This window comes from Oncorhynchus nerka, linkage group LG6 (genome assembly GCF_034236695.1).
Source record: "Oncorhynchus nerka isolate Pitt River linkage group LG6, Oner_Uvic_2.0, whole genome shotgun sequence".
Classification (NCBI taxonomy): Eukaryota; Metazoa; Chordata; class Actinopteri; order Salmoniformes; family Salmonidae; genus Oncorhynchus; species Oncorhynchus nerka.
Window position 1 is genome coordinate 22758925 of NC_088401.1, and position 16953 is coordinate 22775877.

The 16953-nt window shown below is 44.2% G+C and overlaps 1 protein-coding gene across 1 annotated transcript in view; it reads left to right on the plus strand.

Moving 5' to 3' along the window:
* Positions 1 to 16953, plus strand: part of scn5lab (sodium channel, voltage gated, type V-like, alpha b) — a 208287-nt gene that overhangs the window by 57804 nt on the left and 133530 nt on the right. The window contains 3 exon segments of the mRNA XM_065019402.1: positions 219 to 347; positions 10612 to 10703; positions 14657 to 14899. Coding sequence (XP_064875474.1) covers positions 219 to 347; positions 10612 to 10703; positions 14657 to 14899 — 464 coding nt within the window.

Here is a 16953-nt window from a genome sequence, read left to right on the forward strand (position 1 = left end):
TCTGTCTCTCCCTAAAGCTGCTACATGTCTGTCTCTGTCTCTTTCCTATTGGTTTCTTTCTTCTTTAAAAAATATGTTTTATTTGAACTGCACTCTGAGTCGGGGAACCATGTGGAGGAAGAAGAGCAGTGTTTTGCTCCTCACCCTAGCTAATGCCATTTCCTGCTAATGTTTTGACCTTTTGTTCCCCCCTTCCCTTACCCCATACACCCGCCCAGGTACACTTTCACTGGAATTTACACGTTTGAGTCATTGATAAAGATTCTGGCGAGGGGATTCTGTGTGGGGCCATTTACCTTCCTGCGGGACCCGTGGAACTGGCTGGATTTCAGTGTGATTGTCATGGCGTAAGTATCTCTCTTACTACAGTAGACCTCTCTGTATTGCTCCTGTTAGTGTCTGACACTCTACTTCATTTGAACCTACTTCCTTTAAACCTGCCATCTACTTCCTTTTAACCTGCTCTCTCCTTCCTTTAACCTGCCATCCACTTTCTTTTAACATGCCCTCTCCTTCCTTTTAACCTGCCCTCTCCTTCCTTTTAATCTGTCCTCTCCTTCCTTTTAACCTGCCCTCTCCTTCCTTTTAACCTGTCCTCTCCTTCCTTTTAACCTGCCCTCTCTTTCCTTTTAACCTGCCCTGCCCTCTCCTTCCTTTTAACCTGCCCTCTCCTTCCTTTAACCTGCCATCCACTTTCTATTAACATGCCCTCTCCTTCCTTTAACCTGCCATCCACTTTCTATTAACCTGCCCTCTCTTTCCTTTTAACCTGCCCTGCCCTCTCCTTCCTTTTAACATGCCCTCTCCTACCTTTTAACCTGCCCTCTCCTTCCTTTTAACCTGTCCTCTCCTTCCTTTTAACCTGCCCTCTCTTTCCTTTTAACCTGCCCTGCCCTCTCCTTCCTTTTAACCTGCCCTCTCCTTCCTTTTAACCTGCCCTCTCCTTCCTTTTAACCTGTCCTCTCCTTCCTTTTAACCTGCCCTCTCTTTCCTTTTAACCTGCCCTGCCCTCTCCTTCCTTTTAATCTGCCCTCTCCTTCCTTTTAATCTGCCCTCTCCTTCCTTTTAACCTGCTCTCTCCTTCCTTTTAACCTGCCCTGCCCTCTCCTTCCTTTTAATCTGCCCTCTCCTTCCTTTTAACCTGCCCTGCCCTCTCCTTCCTTTTAACCTGCCCTCTCCTTCCTTTAACCTGCCATCCACTTTCTATTAACATGCCCTCTCCTTCCTTTAACCTGCCATCCACTTTCTATTAACCTGCCCTCTCTTTCCTTTTAACCTGCCCTGCCCTCTCCTTCCTTTAACCTGCCATCCACTTTCTATTAACCTGCCCTCTCTTTCCTTTAACCTGCCATCCACTTTCTATTAACCTGCCCTCTCCTTCCTTTAACCTGCCATCCACTTTCTATTAACATGCCCTCTCCTTCCTTTAACCTGCCATCCACTTTCTATTAACCTGCCCTCTCTTTCCTTTTAACCTGCCCTGCCCTCTCCTTCCTTTTAACCTGTCCTCTCCTTCCTTTTAACCTGCTCTCTCCTTCCTTTTAACCTGCCCTGCCCTCTCCTTCCTTTTAACCTGCACCCTCTCCTTCCTTTAACCTGCCATCCACTTTCTATTAACCTGCCCTCTCTTTCCTTTTAACCTGCCCTGCCCTCTCCTTCCTTTTAATCTGCCCTCTCCTTCCTTTTAATCTGCCCTCTCCTTCCTTTTAACCTGCTCTCTCCTTCCTTTTAACCTGCCATCCACTTTCTTTTAACATGCCCTCTCCTTCCTTTTAATCTGCCCTCTCCTTCCTTTTAATCTGCCCTCTCCTTCCTTTTAATCTGCCCTCTCCTTCCTTTTAACCTGCTCTCTCCTTCCTTTTAACCTGCCATCCACTTTCTTTTAACATGCCCTCTCCTTCCTTTTAACCTGCCCTCTCCTTCCTTTTAACCTGCCCTCTCCTTCCTTTTAACCTGCCCTCTCCTTCCTTTTAACCTGCCCTCTCCTTCCTTTTAATCTGCCCTCTCCTTCCTTTTAACCTGCTCTCTCCTTCCTTTTAACCTGCCATCCACTTTCTTTTAACATGCCCTCTCCTTCCTTTTAACCTGCCCTCTCCTTCCTTTTAACCTGCCCTCTCCTTCCTTTTAACCTGCCCTCTCCTTCCTTTTAATCTGCCCTCTCCTTCCTTTTAACCTGCCCTCTGCTTCCTTTTAATCTGCCCTCTCCTTCCTTTTAACCTGCCCTCTCCTTCCTTTTAACCTGCCATCCACTTTCTTTTAACATGCCCTCTCCTTCCTTTTAACCTGCCCTCTCCTTCCTTTTAATCTGCCCTCTCCTTCCTTTTAATCTGCCCTCTCCTTCCTTTTAACCTGCCATCTACTTCTTGTTAAGATGTCCTCTCCTTCCTTTTAACCTGCCATCTACTTCTTCTTGTTAACCTGCCCTCTCCTTCCTTTTAATCTGCCCTCTCCTTCCTTTTAATCTGTCCTCTACTTCCTTTTAACCTGCCCTCTCCTTCCTTTTAACCTGCAATCTACTTCTTGTTAAGGTGTCCTCTCCTTCCTTTTAAGGTGCCCTCTCCTTCCTTTTAAGGTGCCCTCTCCTTCCTTTTAATCTGCCCTCTCCTTCCTTTTAATCTGCCCTCTCCTTCCTTTTAATCTGTCCTCTCCTTCCTTTTAACCTGCCCTCTCCTTCCTTTTAATCTGTCCTCTCCTTCATTTTAATCTGCCCTCTCCTTCCTTTTAATCTGTCATCTCCTTCCTTTTAACCTGCCCTATCCTTCCTTTTAACCTGCACTCTCCTTCCTTTTAATCGGTCCTCTCCTTCCTTTTAATCTGTAATCTCCTTCCTTTTAACCTGCCCTCTCCTTCCTTTTAACCTGCCCTCTACTTCTTGTTAAGGTGTCCTCTCCTTCCTTTTAAGGTGTCCTTTCTTTTAAGATGCCCTCTACTTCCTTTCAACCTGTCCTCTCCTTCCTTTTAACATGTCCTCTCCTTCCTTTTAACCTGCCCTCTACTTCTTTTTAAGTTGTCCTCTCCTTCCTTTTAAGCTGTCCTCTCCTTCCTTTTCAGCTGTCCTCTCCTTCCTTTTCAGCTGTCCTTCCTTTTAAGCTGTCCTCTCCTTCCTTTTAAGCTGTCCTGTCCTTCCTTTTAAGCTGTCCTCTCCTTCCTTTTAAGCTGTCCTCTCCTTCCTTTTAACCTGTCCTCTCCTTCCTTTTAACCTGTCCTCTCCTTCCTTTTCAGCTGTCCTTTCTTTTAATCTGTCCTCTCCTTCCTTTTAATCTGCCCTCTCCTTCCTTTTAATCTGCCCTCTCCTTCATTTTAACCTGCCCTCTCCTTCATTTTAACCTGCCCTCTACTTCCTTTTAACCTGCCATCTACTTCTTCTTGTTAACCTGCCCTCTCCTTCCTTTTAATCTGTCCTCTCCTTCCTTTTAACCTGCCCTCTCCTTCCTTTTAACCTGCCCTCTCCTTCCTTTTAACCTGCCCTCTACTTCTTGTTAAGTTGTCATCTCCTTCCTTTTAATCTGTCATCTCCTTCCTTTTAACCTGCCCTCTCCTTCCTTTTAACCTGCCCTCTCCTTCCTTTTAACCTGCCCTCTACTTCTTGTTAAGCTGTCCTCTCCTTCCTTTTAAGGTGTCCTTTCTTTTAAGATGCCCTCTCCTTCCTTTCAACCTGTCCTCTCCTTCCTTTTAACATGTCCTCTCCTTCCTTTTAACCTGCCCTCTACTTCTTTTTAAGCTGTCCTCTACTTCTTTTTAAGCTGTCCTCTCCTTCCTTTTAAGCTGTCCTTCCTTTTAACCTGTCCTCTCCTTCCTTTTAAGCTGTCCTCTCCTTCCTTTTAAGCTGTCCTCTCTTTCCTTTTAAGCTGCCCTCTCCTTCCTTTTAACCTGCCCTCTACTTCTTGTTAAGCTGTCCTCTCCTTCCTTTTAAGGTGTCCTTTCTTTTAAGATGCCCTCTCCTTCCTTTCAACCTGTCCTCTCCTTCCTTTTAACATGTCCTCTCCTTCCTTTTAAGCTGTCCTCTCCTTTCTTTTAATCTGTCCTCTCCTTCCTTTTAATCTACCCTCTCCTTCCTTTTAACCTGCCCTCTCCTTCCTTTTAACCTGCCCTCTCCTTCCTTTTAACCTGCCCTCTACTTCTTGTTAAGCTGTCCTCTCCTTCCTTTTAACCTGCCATCTACTTCTTCTTGTTAACCTGCCCTCTACTTCCTTTTAATCTGTCCTCTCCTTCCTTTTAATCGGTCCTCTCCTTCCTTTTAATCTGTCATCTCCTTCCTTTTAACCTGCCCTCTCCTTCCTTTTAACCTGCCCTCTCCTTCCTTTTAACCTGCCCTCTACTTCTTATTAACCTGTCCTCTCCTTCCTTTTAAGCTGTCCTCTCCTTCCTTTTCAGCTGTCCTTTCTTTTAAGCTGTCCTCTCCTTCCTTTTAAGCTGTCCTCTCCTTCCTTTTAAGCTGTCCTCTCTTTCCTTTTAAGCTGCCCTCTCCTTCCTTTTAACCTGCCCTCTACTTCTTGTTAAGCTGTCCTCTCCTTCCTTTTAAGCTGTCCTCTCCTTCCTTTTAAGCTGTCCTCTCCTTCCTTTTAAGCTGTCCTCTCCTTCCTTTTAACCTGTCCTCTCCTTCCTTTTAACCTGTCCTCTCCTTCCTTTTAACCTGTCCTCTCTTTCCTTTTAAGCTGCCCTCTCCTTCCTTTTAACCTGCCCTCTACTTCTTGTTAAGCTGTCCTCTCCTTCCTTTTAAGGTGTCCTTTCTTTTAAGATGCCCTCTCCTTCCTTTCAACCTGTCCTCTCCTTCCTTTTAACATGTCCTCTCCTTCCTTTTAAGCTGTCCTCTCCTTTCTTTTAATCTGTCCTCTCCTTCCTTTTAATCTACCCTCTCCTTCCTTTTAACCTGCCCTCTCCTTCCTTTTAACCTGCCCTCTCCTTCCTTTTAACCTGCCCTCTACTTCTTGTTAAGCTGTCCTCTCCTTCCTTTTAACCTGCCATCTACTTCTTCTTGTTAACCTGCCCTCTACTTGCTTTTAATCTGTCCTCTCCTTCCTTTTAATCGGTCCTCTCCTTCCTTTTAATCTGTCATCTCCTTCCTTTTAACCTGCCCTCTCCTTCCTTTTAACCTGCCCTCTCCTTCCTTTTAACCTGCCCTCTACTTCTTATTAACCTGTCCTCTCCTTCCTTTTTAAGCTGTCCTCTCCTTCCTTTTCAGCTGTCCTTTCTTTTTAAGCTGTCCTCTCCTTCCTTTTAAGCTGTCCTCTCCTTCCTTTTAAGCTGTCCTCTCTTTCCTTTTAAGCTGCCCTCTCCTTCCTTTTAACCTGCCCTCTACTTCTTGTTAAGCTGTCCTCTCCTTCCTTTTAAGCTGTCCTCTCCTTCCTTTTAAGCTGTCCTCTCCTTCCTTTTAAGCTGTCCTCTCCTTCCTTTTAACCTGTCCTCTCCTTCCTTTTAACCTGTCCTCTCCTTCCTTTTAACCTGTCCTCTCCTTCCTTTTAATCTGCCCTCTCCTTCCTTTTAATCTGCCCTCTCCTTCCTTTTAACCTGCCCTCTCCTTCCTTTTAACCTGCCCTCTCCTTCCTTTTAACCTGCCCTCTACTTCTTGTTAAGCTGTCCTCTCCTTCCTTTTAACCTGCCATCTACTTCTTCTTGTTAACCTGCCCTCTCCTTCCTTTTAATCTGTCCTCTCCTTCCTTTTAATCGGTCCTCTCCTTCCTTTTAATCTGTCATCTCCTTCCTTTTAACCTGCCCTCTCCTTCCTTTTAACCTGCCCTCTCCTTCCTTTTAACCTGCCCTCTACTTCTTGTTAAGCTGTCCTCTCCTTCCTTTTAAGGTGTCCTTTCTTTTAAGATGCCCTCTCCTTCCTTTCAACCTGTCCTCTCCTTCCTTTTAACATGTCCTCCTCTTCCTTTTAACCTGCCCTCTACTTCTTTTTAAGCTGTCCTCTACTTCTTTTTAAGCTGTCCTCTCCTTCCTTTTAAGCTGTCTTTCCTTTTAACCTGTCCTCTCCTTCCTTTTAAGCTGTCCTCTCCTTCCTTTTCAGCTGTCCTTTCTTTTAAGCTGTCCTCTCCTTCCTTTTAAGCTGTCCTCTCCTTCCTTTTAAGCTGTCCTCTCCTTCCTTTTAACATGTCCTCTCCTTCCTTTTAACCTGCCCTCTACTTCTTTTTAAGCTGTCCTCTACTTCTTTTTAAGCTGTCCTCTCCTTCCTTTTAAGCTGTCCTTCCTTTTAACCTGTCCTTTCCTTCCTTTTAAGCTGTCCTCTCCTTCCTTTTCAGCTGTCCTCTCCTTCCTTTTAAGCTGTCCTCTCCTTCCTTTTAAGCTGTCCTCTCCTTCCTTTTAAGCTGTCCTCTCCTTCCTTTTAATCTGTCCTCTCCTTCCTTTTAATCTGTCCTCTCCTTCCTTTTAAGCTGTCATCTCCTTCCTTTTAAGCTGTCCTCTCCTTCCTTTTAAGCTGTCCTCTCCTTCCTTTTAAGCTGTCCTCTCCTTCCTTTTCAGCTGTCCTTCCTTTTAAGCTGTCCTCTCCTTCCTTTTAAGCTGTCCTCTCCTTCCTTTTAAGCTGTCCTCTCCTTCCTTTTAATCTGTCCTCTCCTTCCTTTTAAGCTGTCCTCTCCTTCCTTTTAAGCTGTCCTCTCCTTCCTTTTAAGCTGTCCTCTCCTTCCTTTTAATCTGTCATCTCCTTCCTTTTAACCTGTCCTCTCCTTCCTTTTAAGCTGTCCTTTCTTTTAAGCTGTCCTCTCCTTCCTTTTAAGGTGTCCTCTCCTTCCTTTTAATCTGTCCTCTCCTTCCTTTTAATCGGTCCTCTCCTTCCTTTTAATCTGTCATCTCCTTCCTTTTAACCTGCCCTCTCCTTCCTTTTAACCTGCCCTCTCCTTCCTTTTAACCTGCCCTCTACTTCTTATTAACCTGTCCTCTCCTTCCTTTTAAGCTGTCCTCTCCTTCCTTTTCAGCTGTCCTTTCTTTTAAGCTGTCCTCTCCTTCCTTTTAAGCTGTCCTCTCCTTCCTTTTAAGCTGTCCTCTCCTTCCTTTTAAGCTGTCCTCTCTTTCCTTTTAAGATGCCCTCTCCTTCCTTTTAACCTGCCCTCTACTTCTTGTTAAGCTGTCCTCTCCTTCCTTTTAAGCTGTCCTCTCCTTCCTTTTAAGCTGTCCTCTCCTTCCTTTTAAGCTGTCCTCTCCTTCCTTTTAACCTGTCCTCTCCTTCCTTTTAACCTGTCCTCTCCTTCCTTTTAACCTGTCCTCTCCTTCCTTTTCAGCTGTCCTTTCTTTTAATCTGTCCTCTCCTTCCTTTTAATCTGCCCTCTCCTTCCTTTTAATCTGCCCTCTCCTTCCTTTTAACCTGCCCTCTCCTTCCTTTTAACCTGCCCTCTCCTTCCTTTTAACCTGCCCTCTACTTCTTGTTAAGCTGTCCTCTCCTTCCTTTTAATCTGTCCTCTCCTTCCTTTTAATCGGTCCTCTCCTTCCTTTTAATCTGTCATCTCCTTCCTTTTAACCTGCCCTCTCCTTCCTTTTAACCTGCCCTCTCCTTCCTTTTAACCTGCCCTCTACTTCTTGTTAAGCTGTCCTCTCCTTCCTTTTAAGGTGTCCTTTCTTTTAAGATGCCCTCTCCTTCCTTTCAACCTGTCCTCTCCTTCCTTTTAACATGTCCTCCTCTTCCTTTTAACCTGCCCTCTACTTCTTTTTAAGCTGTCCTCTACTTCTTTTTAAGCTGTCCTCTCCTTCCTTTTAAGCTGTCTTTCCTTTTAACCTGTCCTCTCCTTCCTTTTAAGCTGTCCTCTCCTTCCTTTTCAGCTGTCCTTTCTTTTAAGCTGTCCTCTCCTTCCTTTTAAGCTGTCCTCTCCTTCCTTTTAAGCTGTCCTCTCCTTCCTTTTAAGCTGTCCTCTCTTTCCTTTTAAGCTGCCCTCTCCTTCCTTTTAACCTGCCCTCTACTTCTTGTTAAGCTGTCCTCTCCTTCCTTTTAAGGTGTCCTTTCTTTTAAGATGCCCTCTCCTTCCTTTCAACCTGTCCTCTCCTTCCTTTTAACATGTCCTCTCCTTCCTTTTAACCTGCCCTCTACTTCTTTTTAAGCTGTCCTCTACTTCTTTTTAAGCTGTCCTCTCCTTCCTTTTAAGCTGTCCTTCCTTTTAACCTGTCCTTTCCTTCCTTTTAAGCTGTCCTCTCCTTCCTTTTCAGCTGTCCTCTCCTTCCTTTTAAGCTGTCCTCTCCTTCCTTTTAAGCTGTCCTCTCCTTCCTTTTAAGCTGTCCTCTCCTTCCTTTTAATCTGTCCTCTCCTTCCTTTTAATCTGTCCTCTCCTTCCTTTTAAGCTGTCATCTCCTTCCTTTTAAGCTGTCCTCTCCTTCCTTTTAAGCTGTCCTCTCCTTCCTTTTAAGCTGTCCTGTCCTTTTCAGCTGTCCTTCCTTTTCAGCTGTCCTCTCCTTCCTTTTAAGCTGTCCTCTCCTTCCTTTTAAGCTGTCCTCTCCTTCCTTTTAATCTGTCCTCTCCTTCCTTTTAAGCTGTCCTCTCCTTCCTTTTAAGCTGTCCTTTTCCTTTTAATCCTCTCCTTCCTTTTAATCATCTCCTTCCTTTTAACCTGTCCTCTCCTTCCTTTTAAGCTGTCCTTTCTTTTAAGCTGTCCTCTCCTTCCTTTTAATCTGTCCTCTCCTTCCTTTTAAGCTGTCCTTTCTTTTAAGCTGTCCTCTCCTTCCTTTTAATCTGTCCTCTCCTTCCTTTTAAGCTGTCCTTTCTTTTAAGCTGTCCTCTCCTTCCTTTTAATCTGTCCTGCTGTCCTCTCCTTCCTTTTAAGCTGTCCTCTCCTTCCTTTTAATCTGTCCTCTCCTTCCTTTTAAGCTGTCCTCTCCTTCCTTTTAAGCTGTCCTCTCCTTCCTTTTAAGCTGTCCTCTCCTTCCTTTTAATCTGTCATCTCCTTCCTTTTAATCTGTCCTCTCCTTCCTTTTAAGCTGTCCTTTCTTTTAAGCTGTCCTCTCCTTCCTTTTAAGGTGTCCTCTCCTTCCTTTTAATCTGTCCTCTCCTTCCTTTTAAGCTGTCCTCTCCTTCCTTTTAACCTGTCCTCTCCTTCCTTTTAACCTGCCCTCTACTTCCTTAAAATATAGATTTTTACTACTAAAACCCATAGAAACGCATTGAATAACACATGTCAAAACAGGGCAGTAAAAAAAAAAGTAAATACTTACTTGACTACTGGAAATCCCTGTTATACTTCACTATACTTCAATCCTCTTTCTTTTTTAACCAATAGATGCAGTGCAAACTTTTACTTCCAACATTTTAGAATGCAACCTGAATTTAATGACCAATTACCGAAGTTCTCACTCTTCAAATGTTAAATTTTCCTTTGGTGGTGTGGGTGTAGAAAGCACCTTAAGCTGCTTTTGAATAATCTATTTTGCTCCTGACTTTCTACTGTGGATGGTCTAAACACTGAAGACATACGGCACCTTTTTTCTAAGGGAACAATTTTGAACATCCCCACTGTGCATTAACTGACTCACCTGTGAGAAAACCGTGTTTGAAGTAGAACTGTAGGTAAGACGCCAAAGGCTCAGGCAGTTTTCCAGTCACCCATAACAGCCTCTAAACCAATGACAGATTGTCCGATAGGGGACCTTAACCAGAAGCAGGTTCCAATGGAGTCATTAAGGATGCCTCCAGAGATTGGATTAAGTCCACCCCCCCCCCCCCCCCTCCCTCGATGAAGTGTTGATTTCTCGTTTGGCTCCTGCAGCTTTATTTCCAGTCGACCTTGAACTGGAAGCCTCTGTGGGGTCAGATGGATATTTAGCAGGACAGGGACACATCAGTTACCGACCCCCGCTGCCCTCCCACTCGTGTTGACAGACAGGCCACCTTCCTTCCCGCCGCTGGCTTTATTAAATCCAGACTGATGACCGGGAAACGGATACCCCCCCCCACTGATAAATATCCACACCCCCAACCCTGGGTGTTCCCATGGAAACGGAGTGCATGCCATGTTAGCTATGAAGCTTTGGAAAACTCACCTCAGAAATGTAATAGGGAATGGAACCACTTAGGTCCAGAAGACTTAACATACCTCATATGAGCAGCACATGGACTGGCACCATATTAGTTTTTCACATTTTTCTGGAGTCTCTTGATGTGGAGACATACTAACAGCACACATAACTGTAAAAAAACTAACAGGAAATATCTATACCTTGCTGTTTCTGTCCTGTTCTCCAGGGAAAGCTTCACTAAGAGGCCGTGCTTAGCCTGCAGTTGTCTTTACGTTTTTTTTTTGTTGGTGTTTGACCAAATAACTGTAATTTGATCCTGCAGGTTGCTAACCGAATTTGTTAAAGTAGGCAATCTCCAAGCACTTCGAACATTCAGGGTCCTCAGAGCATTGAAAACTATTTCAGTAATCCCAGGTAAGAGTGAGTCTCCCCTTGTGCTGCAGTGTTACCAAAAATGGGTTACATTGTCTATTGTCCAGTCCACATACTGTTAGTGTACTGTACATGCCCCTTCACCCTCTTCCTCCTCTCTGTCCAAGCCAAAGCCATCCTCTCTGACCCTTGACCTCAATCCAAGCCCTCCCCCCTCCCCTCTATTCCAATCCCGGCACATTCAACTGTTGTGTTTTGCCTGTCGTCGGTGCTTTGTCATTGTGTCTGCTTGACTTTCACTTGTTGCAGATATGTTACTGAGTTTGTGGACCTGGGCAATGTCTCAGCCTTACGGACGTTCAGAGTCCTACGAGCACTGAAAACTATCTCAGTCATCCCAGGTGAGAAGGGAGTTTCAAACACTAAGACACCACCCACCGTTGGAAGAACTAAACCCCGGCTACGTTCCAATATGTCTACACTAGCACCCTACTGTACTTAGGATGACGCAATGTATTGGGCATGCACCCAAAGTGGCCTGCTAGTGTGGGTATTGGAACAGAGTGCCTTGTCATTCCCTTTTTGTTTCCGGTAATCAAACTAACCTGTGAGTGGAAATGAGACCTTTGAGTTGGGCAACGTCTGATTCAAAATGGAGGATTCTCACATTTGAGATTCTCATGGAATATGCATGCCCATAGTATGTTTTAAGTTGTATTAGGCTTATGTACACCATATATACGCATGGTTTACATCACCGTACGAAATGCGTACCTGCAGGTTCCTTTTCGACAATTCAACAACAATAAGAAAAAAGAAAAGATAAGAATACAAACATAAAGGAAATGGATCAAAATAATATAATAAATATTTTAGCATAAGTATAATCAAGGAAGGCACAAATTATAGTCCAATATTAACACATGTATTGGGGAAGGGAGGGATGTGGGGACAATGTATAACCTGAGCAGTAGACTAAGAGTCTGGTAGCAACCGTTGTGTTGTCACTTCAAATTCATTTTGTATTTAGATGTATGTATGCCATTCATTTATGAAAAATACTCATCTAGTTTCTTTGAAGGCGTAGTCATGCATCAATGCTTGTATCCACATGCTGTATGCAAACACTTCGCTATAGACATCAACATAGTGAATATATAGTCCACAGATAAAGCTTCAACATGACATCTGGCCTTAAGCCCAAGGATTATGTTACCTCGTTATCTGACTCAACAGGTCTCATTCACCCTTAGTGTTTAACAGGCATGGGTATAGTCAAATACCACTTTGTATGGTAATAATATCTCCATTCACAACAGACGCTCCCATAGGAAGCAGGACATACAATCCATTCAGACTGGATCTCTACTCAAATAGGACTAAATCCCTTGTTTGGATGAAACAGGTGTAGTACCCTTAGGCACACATAGTGCAGTATATTTCTGAGCAGGGCCCTTTATGTAAACCTACAATGCATAACCTGTCCACTTGACCTGGCCAGGGAAAAACCCTGGACCCTACTTTTTACTTTACGCAATTAAAAATATATATATATTTCACCTTTATTTAACCAGGTAGGCAAGTTGAGAACAAGTTCTCATTTACAATTGCGACCTGGCCATAGGCTATAGGACCTAGATTTCTAGATTTACCTGGTAGGTCACTTTGGGATGATCTGTACCATACAGTAGCTACCCGGTATCTACTCTGCAGGGGCTAACTTCCATCAGTCATGGCCCATGTATTCCACTTCTTCCTGTTGTCAGGTGCTGTTGAGACACATGGTGCGTCAGGCTCTTCATGGCTGACCTCCTTTGGCCCACACCATCTTCTGGAAATGCCAGACTGGAAGTGACGGTTTAGAGACTGAATTCCTCTGTGTTCATACTGTACAGCAGTCTGGCCCCTCACACTACCTTTAATCCAACACAAATCCTGGCCAAATAGGAATCAGGATAGTAAAGTAATAGCATAGGATCAGATAAGCTAAATATAGTTATCTAGGGAAAAAATGCTAGAAAATCTTGGAAATGCTTTGGGAACATTCTGAGACAGGGTTCAAGTCAAAATGTCAGTCAGTTAGTCAGTCAATTAGTCAGTTAGCCAGTCAGTCAGTTAGTTAGTTTGTCAGCCAGTCAGCCAGTCAGTCAGTTAGTTTGTCAGCAAGTCAGTCAGCCAGTCAGTCAGTTAGTTTGTTAAACAGTCAGTTAGTTTGTCAGCAAATCAGTCAGCCAGTCAGGGAGTTTGTCAGCCAGTCAGTTAGTTTGTCAGCCAGCCAGTCAATCAGCCAGTCAGGCAGTTTTGTCTGACAGCTAGTCAGTCAGCCAGTCAACAATTCCGTTCAGTCAGTCAGTTAATTTGTCAGTCGGTTAGTTTCTCAGTCAGTCAGTTAGTTTGTTAGCCAGTCAGTCGGTTAGTTTCTCAGTCAGTCAGTTAGTTAGTTTGTCAGCCAGTCAGTCAGTTAGTCAGTTTGTCAGCCAGTCAGTCGGTTAGTTTCTCAGTCAGCCAGTCAGTTAGTTTGTCAGCTAGTCAGTTAGTTTGTCAGCCAGCCAGTCAATAAGCCAGTCAGTCATCCAGTTAGTTTGTCAGCCAGTCAATCAGTCAGTTAGTTTGTTAGCCAGTCAGCAAGTCAGTTAGTTTGTCAACCAGTCAGTTATTTTGTCAGCCAGTCAGTCATTTGTTTTGTCAGCCAGTCAGTCAGTCAGTTAGTTTGTTTGCCAGTCAGTCAGTGTGTTAGCCAGTCAGTTAGTTAGTTTGTCAGCCAGCCAGTCAGTCAGCCAGTTAGTTTGCCAGCCAGTTAGTCAGTCACTCTGTTAGTTTGTCAGTCAGTCAGTTAGTTTGTCAGCCAGTCAGTTAGTTTGCCAGTCAGTCAACAAGTCAGTTTGTTTGTCAGCCAGTCCATCAGTCAGTCAGCCAGTCAGTTAGTTTGTCAACTGGTCAGTTAGTTTGTCAGCCAGTCAGTTAGTTTGTCAGCCAGCCAGTCAATAAGCCAGTCAGTCATCCAATTAGTTTTTCGGCCAGTCAATCAGCCAGTTAGTTTGTTAGCCAGTCAGCAAGTCAGTTAGTTTGTTAACCAGTCAGTTATTTTGTCAGCCAGTCAGTTAGTTAGGTTGTCAGCCAGCCAGTCAGTCAGCCAGTTAGTTTGTCAACCAGTCATTTAATCTGTTAGTTTGTCAGCCAGTTAGTTTGTCAGTCAGCCAGTTAGTTTGTCAGCCAGTCAGTTAGTTTGTCAGCCAGTCAGTTAGTTTTTCAGCCAGTCAGTCAATCAGTCGGTCAGTTAGTTTGTCAGCCTGCCAGTTAGTTTGTCAGCCAGTCAGTTCGTTTTCAGTCAGTCAGACAGTTAGTTTGTCAGCCAGCCTGTCAGTCAGCCAGTAAGTCAGTCATTATTTGGGAAGCGTCTGTTGTCAATGACCATACATTGTGAATTTTTCGGTGCACTCTCGAAAAGAAACAAGACAATGTTTCTTTCTGTAGAGGTTAGTTCGTTTTTGTTAGCTTTCTTTGTATTTTGAATGCCGTGTCGGTGTCTTCAGTTTCTGTGTGGCCTTCTTGTTTTTAATGTTCTGAATTTGTAACTGTACAGTTTATTTCATCCATGTCATGGTTAGTATTATTAGTGATGGGCACTGAAATCTATATCAATATTGCATTTAGCATTTTTTCAAACCTATATCAAAGTTGCAACTGTATGGACTAAACTTCTACGGCTTTGTGAAATTCAGACAAATTCTTGCTTACTGCCCATTGGGCCAAGGGTGAATGTTCTGGGGGCCTAACCTAGCCAACCTGTTTGAACACAATGGGAAGCTCGTTGGTGGCCCATCAGCAGGCAGTTAATCTAAGTTGAGAGCCTGTGAGAGGGCTTTATGCCTGCAGAAACACTAATGTTTCCTCTTTTACATAAAAGTGTGGGTTAACAGCAAGGATAAGCCAATATCACGATGTGCCTTGCTCATATCGATTACAAACTATATTGATATCATATCGAATTATCGATATTGGTGCCCAACACTAATTATTATCGATAGTGAGTCGTTGTGTTGTTCCTTATACAATTATTGTAATTTTTGTAACTTGTTATACAGAGTAATGCACTGTAGTTAAGTCACTGTAAACAAGCCCCACTATACAGTATGTAATTGTAAAAAGTAAGAGACCACTAACTTCCAGAATTGTTTATAATAATTTTTGTTAAATGTTTAAATTACATATACATAATAACTATTTTCAGTTATTAGATCTAAAACATTTCCTTATGATTAGACAGAACTAGCTAACCAAAGATAGCTTCTATTTACCCTGTGTCCATTTGTATGACCATGTGTGTGCGTGCTGACCTATTGACCTTGGGCAGGCCTGAAGACCATTGTGGGTGCGCTGATCCAGTCGGTGAAGAAGCTGGCGGACGTGATGATCCTGACCGTGTTCTGCCTCAGTGTGTTTGCCCTCATTGGCCTGCAGCTCTTCATGGGTAATCTGCGTCAGAAGTGCGTCCGCAGCACAGCGCACTGCGTCAACAACACCCTCAACACCAACACCACCTTCTTCTGCAACAACCGGACGTGGCCCTCGCTCAAAGACTTCATCGCAGACGAAGGTGAGCACTGTGCGCCAGTTAAACACCTGTTTAATGAATGATTGTATCATTTAGTTAAAAAGGCTGACCCTATTGAGAGCAAAGATCCCTTTTGCGAAAGAGACTTGTTGTATAGGGTGGCTTAGGGCTAAATGCCCCCCAGGGTTAAACACCCCCCTCCTGTAATTCACATCATTTCCTGGAGGCCACTAGTCTTTCCCTGGAGGCCACTAGTCTTTCCCTGGAGGCCACTAGTCTTTCCCTGGAGGCCACTAGTCTTTCCCTGGAGGCCACTAGTCTTTCCCTGGAGGCCACTAGTCTTTCCCTGGAGGCCACTAGTCTTTCCCTGGAGGCCACTAGTCTTTCCCTGGAGGCCACTAGTCTTTCCCTGGAGGCCACTAGTCATTCCCTGGAGGCCACTAGTCATTCCCTGGAGGCCACTAGTCATTCCCTGGAGGCCACTAGTCATTCCCTGGAGGCCACTAGGCTTTCCCTTGGTGCCACTAGTCTTTCCCTGGAGGCCACTAGGCTTTCCCTGGAGGCCACTAGTCATTCCCTGGAGGCCACTAGTCATTCCCTGGAGGCCACTAGTCATTCCCTGGAGGCCACTAGTCACTCACTGGAGGCCACTAGTCTTTCCCAGGAGGCCACTAGTCATTCCCTGGAGGCCACTAGTCATTCCCTGGATGCCACTAGTCTTTCCCTGGAGGCCAATTGTTTTCCCTGGAGGCCACTAGTTTTTCCCTGGAGGCCACTAGTCTTTCCCTGGAGGACACTAGTCTTTCCCTGGAGGCCAATTGTTTTCCCTGGAGGCCACTAGGCTTTCCCTGGAGGCCACTAGTCTTTCCCTGGAGGCCACTAGTCTATCCCTGGAGGCCACTAGTCTATCCCTGGAGGCCACTAGTCTATCCCTGGAGGCCACTAGTCTTTCCCTGGAGGACACTAGTCTATCCCTGGAGGCCACTAGTCTATCCCTGGAGGCCACTAGTCTTTCCCTGGAGGCCACTAGTCTTTCCCTGGAGGCCAATAGTCTTTCCCTGGAGGCCAATAGTCTTTCCCTGGAGGCCACTAGTCTATCCCTGGAGGCCACTAGTCTTTCCATGAAGCCACTAGTCTTTCCCTGAAGGACACTAGTCTATCCCTGGAGGCCACTAGTCTTTCCATGAGGCCACTAATCTTTCCCTTGTTGCCTCTAGTCATGCTCAACTAAAAGTGTAATCTGTCTCATCTCAGCTTTGTAGATCATCCCAAAAAACAATATTGAGGTACATTGATTGAATATTTTGTCATTTAGAAAAAGTGATATTTATCTAATCTAATGAAGTTAGATCTATGAACGTTTCATGTACAGTACCAGTCAAAAGTTTGGACACACCTACTCATATAAAAAAAACTATTTTCTACATTGTAGAATAATAGTGAAGACATCAAAACTATGAAATAACACATATCAAATCACGTAGTAACCCAAAAAGTGTTAAACAAATATAACAAATATATTTTATATTTTAGATTCTTCAAAGTAGCCACCATTGCCTTGATGACAGCTTTGGAAACTCTTGGCATTCTCTCAACCAGCTTCATGAGGTAGTCACCTGGAATGCATTTCAATTAACAACTGTGCCTTGTTCAAATTTAATGTGTGGAATTTCTTTCCTTCTCAATGCGTTTGAGCCAATCAGTTGTGTTGTGGCAAGGTAGGGGTGGTATACAGAAGATAGCCCTATTTGGTAAAAGACCAAGTCCATATTATGGCAAGAACAGATCAAATAAGCAAAGAGAAACGACAGTCCATCATTACTTTAAGACACGAAGGTCAGTCAATGCGGAACATTTCAAGAACTTTGAAGGTTTCTTTGAATGCAGTCGCAAAAACCATCAAGCGCTAGGGTGAAACTGGCTCACATGAGGACCGCCACAGGAAAGGAAGACTCAGAGTTACCTCTGCTTCAGAGGATAAGTTCATTAGCGTTACCAGCCTCAGAAATTGCAGCCCAAATAAATGCTTCAGAGTTCAAATAACAGACACATCTCGACATCAACTGTTCAAGGGAGACTGCACAAATCAGGCCTTC